We start from the raw sequence: 6,897 nt of genomic DNA on the forward strand, positions 1-6,897 counted from the left end.
AATGCAATATTAATGTAGTTCTTGTTTGATGGCTGTTAAATTTTAGGCCTTTACTAAATAAGACATCTATAATTTGCAAACTTTTGATATTGATTTTTTTATGATTTGTCAAGGCAATAAGACATGAAGCTTTCACACACATCTATGGGCAGAAAGAATTTGTGCAGAATGACCAGAATGATTTGTTTCCATATCTTCTTGTTAATATGGGTTCTGGAGTTAGCATTATCAAGGTATTGCTTCCATTTTCCCTTGCTGCGCTCGATAAAACTAGGTTTTAGAATTCTGAGACAGATTTACATTTCAAAGTACATGTTGGATGTTCTATGAGAGAAACAACTCAAAAACATCTCTTGAAACTTCATTCTTGGATCTGTCAGAAATTCAATTCAATTAAACAAATATTTCTCTAGGAAAAAAGGGTCTAATCATTGTTTTCCATTATTTACTTGACCTATTGTTTTTTAGCTTTCTTATATTACACGAACTACCATCTGAACAAGTGAAATAGCACATACATATAATTCAAGTTTCATTTGGAAGCCAAATACAGAACAGAAACTTGTTCGCAAGAATGCTGCACCTGAACATCTTGCTCCACTATTGATTTGTTTCCATACAGAACAGAAACTTGTTCGCAAGAATTCGCATGAAGCTTTCACACACATCTATGGGCAGAAAGAATTTGTGCATAATGACCAGAATGATTTGTTTCCATATCTTCTTGTTAATATTGGTTCTGGAGTTAGCATTATCAAGGTATTGCCTACCTTTAATATTCTACTGTGCATGTTTTTTCTGCAAAGCATGAACACTTAATTTATAGCTCCATTAGGTGGATGGTGAAGGAAAATTTCAGTGGGTTAGTAGGGCAAATGTAGGCCATGGTACTTATAGGGAATAGGGAGGTTGTTGACAAAGTGCAAAAGGTTTGTGTTTTCTGTTGATATCTACATTTGCTGTGTCAAAGATGTTTAAGCTTTCCAGAAGACTTACTGCTACTGCAGTTTTGATGAGTTGTTAGAGTTGAGCCAACGAGGAGATAATAGCAATGCTGACATGCTCGTTGGAGATATTTATGGCGGGATGGACTATTCTAAGGTATTAGTATTTCTTCGATTGTTTTCACCTTTGTTCCCTATATTATGAAACTAGAAATTTCCTTTCGATCCATGTATTGCAATCTAATAAGAGAATCATGCCTTTTTTTAAGTTGTCATAATTCATGATTTTTTTCTTCTTGTCATTCTTTAACTAGCATGGTTCAATTATTTTTGATTGGGCTTTCAGCATCAACAATAGCTTCTGGCTTCGGGAAAACTATTTCAGAAACCAAGGAACTGTCTGACTATAGACCTGAAGATATCTCTCTCTCTCTTTTGCGGATGATTTCTTATAATATTGGGCAGGTTTGTTTCCTGAATTATTATTTGGCAAAAGTAAGTTGCCATAAACAAGTACTTACAGGTTAAATTGGACATACCTAATTTAATTGCTCTTTCATTTATCATCTGCATGGTGTTACAGCAATGTAACACTTGACTCGAGATATATTTTTAATTTGGTATATACTTCTTTCATTGGATCAGTATTTGCCAAGTTTTAGGTTCTTAGATGTTACTGGTTTGCTTATGGGCCGACTTCTGGACAATTTGAACTTTCTTGTTTTGGTTGTCTTATAAATTGAAAAGTTACTTTGTTCTATTCGTACATATATTTATTGCAGTTTTCATTAAAATTCTTCACCTAAAGAATTTCTACATTGCAGTTGGTTGAATGCCCATCTATATATGGATTGCTGCCAAACCCAGACTTTAAATTGAAAAATCAGCCCATGATACAGGTTTGGAGGAAACTAACTGAAGATAATGGAGTTGTGAAGTTGGAAGAGTATGATTCATCTACATGCATCTCTTTATTTGAGGAAGCTCTAAAAAATAATGAGGTATGTGTGTCTTATATACTCAAGTCCTATTTCAACCCATTGCACAGTTGGAAAATGGATATTCTAGTCGAAATTTTGTCTATTAGGTTAATTATTTTCCTTGTGAGATGTAAACTAGACTAGTCATAACTTGTTTATGGAGACAGTACTATCTTTTTTTAGGTTAATTATTCATATCATTGTGAAGTAGTGCATATTTTTTTTCCTTGGTAATCTTTTTTTTTTGAAGCTTTCATATTCTTTCACCATCTGTCCATTATCTATCTCTACGTAACCTAATGGTGTTGTTGTTGTTGACAGGTTCTGAGAAGAAGGAAGAAGGTCCATTGATCGGTCTGGTGATGGCAATTTGAAGCTTCCAATCTTGTTCCTATTTTGCTGGTTTTACTAGTGTTAAATTGTATTTGAATGTTTTGCTTTGGCAGCGCATATGATATTTTACTTTGGATGTTGTTGTTGTTGACAGTATTATACAATTGTAAAATGCTTTGACAGTTTGAATGTTGAGTATAAATTACAAATGTTTGGATTTGAAATTAATGTTTGATGAGTATGTTTGATTTTTTAAAAATATTTATCTTTGATAATCAAAATGAATCAGTAATAATTTTAAACCGTCACTAACGTAATTTATAGTGGTTTTAAATGATTTTTTGGTGGTTTCAAAATTATCAAGAAATTCGCCGACATCTTGAAACCGTCGGGAATTGATTTCCCGGCGGTTTGTGAAAACTGCTGGGAAATGATTTTCTGGTGGTTTTTGAAAACTGCCGGGAAATGATTTCGCGGCGGTTTTCAAAACCGCCGGGAAATCAATTCTGCTGGCAGTTTATAAACCGCCGGGAAATCATTTCGAACCGCCGCTAAACGAACTGCCGAGAAATCATTTTGAACCGCCGCTAAAAGAACTGCCGCTAAAAGAACCGCCGCTAAATGATTTTGGTGGCGGTTATTCCAGCGGTTCTCCAAAACCGCCGCTAAATGGTTTAACGACACCGTTATCCGCGGCGGTTTGGTGAACCGCCGGTAAATGGTTTTGCGGCGGTTCAAAACCGCCGCAAAACGCTTTTTAAACCGCCGGGAAATCCCTTTTTTCTAGTAGTGATCAAGGCTACATCAAAGTTTGGACAACTACATGTTTGGGCGATTGGAGTGCCACCCAACGACCAGACAAGGTGAGCTCAATGAATGGTCTAGTACAAAGGTTGACCATAGTCCAAGCGATCGGAAGCAGTCCAGGTGATCGGAAGCAAACTGTTGAGTCATCGAGACTCATTGTCGGAACAGATGAGAACGACCACGTCAGTAGCCTCTAGACGATCGGAGAGCCTCCAAGCGACTGGAAGGAGCTAAGTAATCCAGAGTCATTATTGAACCATTACCGAAGTGGATAAAGCCTAAAGACATGTCAGCATCTTCCAAGTGATCGGAGTCGAAGGTGACGTCAGTACAACAGTCAAATCTAGATGAAGCCTATAAATAGGACTGAAGCTCAAATAAGAACAACACAACACACATTCAAATTCATTGTCTTTCAGTTCTGTTTGTATTACTCTTGTTCTCAACTGTTGTACAAGGCTTCTTCACCTCCAAATTATTTTCGAAGAAGGAGAATATAGTGGACGTACCTTCATAGTTCTTGCAAACCAAGAAAAACTTTAAGCCTTGTTTAATTATGCATTATTTGTTTTATTAACTAGTGTGTGTCTTTGCTAAATCATTAGCAAGAGAAATAGGTATATTTATTTGCAGGTTGTTATTCATCCCTCTCCTTTAGTGATCCAAATTGCTTCCGTAGCACAAACAGTTCTAAGTCAGTCCCATTATGTGGACATGATTTTTGAGAAATTCACCAAGGTTGATACTGCATTCGCACAAACTTCGATAAATATATGTCAACATCTATCAAAAAATTATTGAGAGAGTATCTCTCAGATAGAGTACTCTAAAGTGATTGGAAGTCTGATGTACTTAATGAGTTGTACACGATCAAAGTTAGCCTACACAATGAGCAAACTGAGTAGATACATGAGTAACCTCAGTGTTGAGCACTAAAAAAGAATAACAAGGGTATTGAAGTACTTAAAGTATACTCATGATTATGACTTACACTATACGAGATATCCTGTTGTGATCGAAGGATACAATAATGCGAATTAAATATCTGACATGAAAGATTCTAAGTCTACGAGTGAATATATATTCATTTTGAGAGGTGCAGTCATTTCGTGAAAATCTTCTAAGCAAACTATAATAATTAGATTCACAATGGAATCTAAGTTTTTAGCTCTTGTCAAATGTGGCGAAGAGGCTGAATGACTACGATAATTCTTAAAAGATGTTCCTAGATGGTCGAAACCTGTGCCAGCAATTTGCATATATTGTGATACTCAATCGACAATTGGACGGGCACAAAGCCATCCGTATAGTGGTAAGTCTAAATATAGACGTCGTAGACACAATGGCATTAGGCAACTACTCTCAATGAGAGTTATTACTGTTGCCTATGTAAAGTCAAAGGATAATCTAGCGGATCCATTAACCAAAGGTTTAAATAGAGAGTTAGTTATAAGCTCATCATGAGCGATGGATTTGATATTGATGGAAAATATTGGTGCAAAGGAAATCCAACCTATGTAGTCTAGAGATCCTAAGAACTAGGTTCAAAGGGACAACCTAACTGTACCGACTAAATTGAGCACTATGGGGGAATGACCCAATAGATCAGTGAAAAGATGGAGGTTAAGCGTAGATTTTTAATGATCCAGTAGAGTAATGTGAAATACTCGTAAGAGATCACTTATGTGAGAAAGCATTGGGGTCGCTTCGAAGAGAATTGAAGATATGATTCTTAGAACTTTTCATAGAACCAGACGTGTTCATGGCCAAAAACGAACACATCCATGAGAACTGAGTTGTATCAAAGAGAGTCCTGGGTGAGATATGCCAATGTTTGCACAGATGGTAGAACAGTTCAAAGGCATCGTGTCTACTATCAGCTAGTAAGCAAATATATCTTCCCAAGAGAATGTTTAAACGGTAAAACCTACCTATCATATATTGGATTCAACTACTGAATGCTGTCACATACATTGTTTCCATTCATGTGGGAGATTGTTGAAAATGTAAATGAAAAAGGAGGTGGATGAAAAGAAGAGCCTCTATTATCGATGGGAGTTTAGTCCCACAATGGGAGTCTTATACCTTTATTGTTGGTTTATAATGTTTTACAAGCATTGGTGTTGTGAACATATGCATAGGAGAGACTCTCTCTTATGCATGGACTCGTAGGGGGTGCAAATTGAGGGCTCAGATTATACTGAACCAAATTGACTCATGTGCGAGCATGACCTACATGTGTTGAATGTTGGACCGATTAAGGCAAAATTTATCTAAGAAAATAACCAACATTTTGCCACCTGAATCATTATTTTATTTGTTGCTCAAGTGTAACAAATGTGTTAATGTGATTCATGCAGAATCTGTAATCGCCGACTGAAACAACCAACCAATGGCTAGTGTTTAACAATTAGCAAGTAAAGGCAATGAATGACTGTTATTCTGTCGTTTGCTCAGCGGAGGTATGGAGATCCTATATAAGAAAGTCATGACCTCGAGTAGAAGCAATAGCAAGAAATTCATCAACTTCACTCCCCTATTCTTCTATGCATTTCTGCTCGACAAAATCATCATGATAGCATTCGGATACAAGATGAGTTCGTCGTGACAGACTCTTGCTTGGTGGTGATTGCGGTTAGCTATTTTATCCTAGGAACGCAGACCTCAACATCTATTCCCACTAGGTGACCCAGTCAAACTCAAGTCGGGCAACTTGGCTTTCCAACTCACGACTTTAGAAACTTCCTGAGTACTCGACTTCGCTCTCCGAGACTCCGACCACTCAACACCTTCCATCGACTTGGCAAGAGTGCTCACATTTCGACTTGGCTTGCGGGACCAAGAGCATCCCGACTCAGCACTTGGGATCAAGAGCACTCAGTAAGCCTCTTGGCTTCCACTTGGATCTCAAGCACCTCGACCAACTCAAGCACTCAGCAACTTGAGCAATAAAAGACATGGGCACTCGACAAGCCACCTCGGATAATTAAGCAATGCAAAATTTAAATTTAAGATTATCAATTTAGATCATCCAACAGATAAATTTCAATGTAATTTCAATTCAGTAAATTTCAGTTTAATTTCAATTCAGTAAATTTCTTCTATATCTCCTACTTGAACGAAGATTCAATTTACGATGAATCAAATGCAGTCAAAAATCAAAGGGGTCAAGACTAAATTTATAGGGAAAAATCAATATAAATTGAAATTTGAACCCGACGTGAATCGAACACGCAACCTTCTGATCTGGAGTCAGACGCGCTACGATTGCGCCACGGATCCTGCAGCAGTTGGTTGGCAATATTTATTATTCTTATTCAAAGTTTTTAATTTAAAGGTTGTTAACTATGCTGTCTGGAAACGGCGAAATCGCTGACGTCCCCGTTTCTGAAACGGGAGGAAACGTTTCCATCCGTTGAAACGCTGGGAAACGTTCCCTTCCGCCCCTGCCGCCTTCGCCAGGCCCCGGAAATGTCGCCCAGGCGGCTGGTCCTTCCTCCGCGCCGACGCCACGTCGCCCAGGCGGCTGGTCGCGCACTTCCGTGACGCCTACGTGCCGATGATGCTGGGCTTCGCCTGCGCGGCGCACACCTCCACCGCCCCCCGCGTGACGGCGCGGCCGCCGCAGCTCAAGGAGTACGACGACGAGAAGGCGCCTGCACCTGAGGCCGCTCTCGCGGCGCCGGGGAGCTTGGACGGTTCGCGCTGCCGCTGTTTCAGCGATTTACGGGAGGAGCATGGCCGACGGAGGCCGATCGGATCATTGCCGGAGGTGAGGCTTCCGTTGTTGCGCGACGGGCTGGAGTTGAGGAACGGGAACTCGCTCGAGCAGT

The 6,897-nt window shown here is 39.1% G+C and overlaps 1 protein-coding gene and 1 non-coding gene across 3 annotated transcripts; one reads left to right on the top strand and one right to left on the bottom strand.

Moving 5' to 3' along the window:
• Positions 1 to 101: 101 nt before the first annotated feature.
• LOC141844595 (phospholipase A(1) LCAT3-like) lies at positions 102 to 2,388 on the top strand. Of its 2 annotated transcripts, none has more exons than XR_012603146.1 (3): positions 102 to 1,101; positions 1,291 to 1,945; positions 2,246 to 2,388. XR_012603146.1 is itself a non-coding variant. In XM_074732639.1 (3 exons), exons 1-3 carry the CDS (start codon positions 1,260 to 1,262, stop codon positions 2,273 to 2,275), a joined length of 357 nt encoding a protein of 118 aa, XP_074588740.1. In that variant the 5' UTR covers positions 102 to 1,259; the 3' UTR covers positions 2,276 to 2,388. The 2 variants fall into 2 exon arrangements, 1 of the variants encoding a protein (XP_074588740.1); XM_074732639.1 differs by having other exon boundaries at positions 102 to 1,409; positions 1,769 to 1,945.
• A 3,886-nt stretch (positions 2,389 to 6,274) lies between these two features.
• TRNAW-CCA (transfer RNA tryptophan (anticodon CCA)) lies at positions 6,275 to 6,346 on the bottom strand. Its single transcript has one exon. It is a non-coding gene; the product is annotated as a tRNA-Trp (tRNA).
• Between the last annotated feature and the right edge of the window lie 551 nt (positions 6,347 to 6,897).

The sequence above is a fragment of the Curcuma longa genome, chromosome 13 (assembly GCF_044706935.1).
Source record: "Curcuma longa cultivar G26 ecotype Majalengka, Jawa Barat chromosome 13, ITB_CL_G26_1.1, whole genome shotgun sequence".
Classification (NCBI taxonomy): Eukaryota; Viridiplantae; Streptophyta; class Magnoliopsida; order Zingiberales; family Zingiberaceae; genus Curcuma; species Curcuma longa.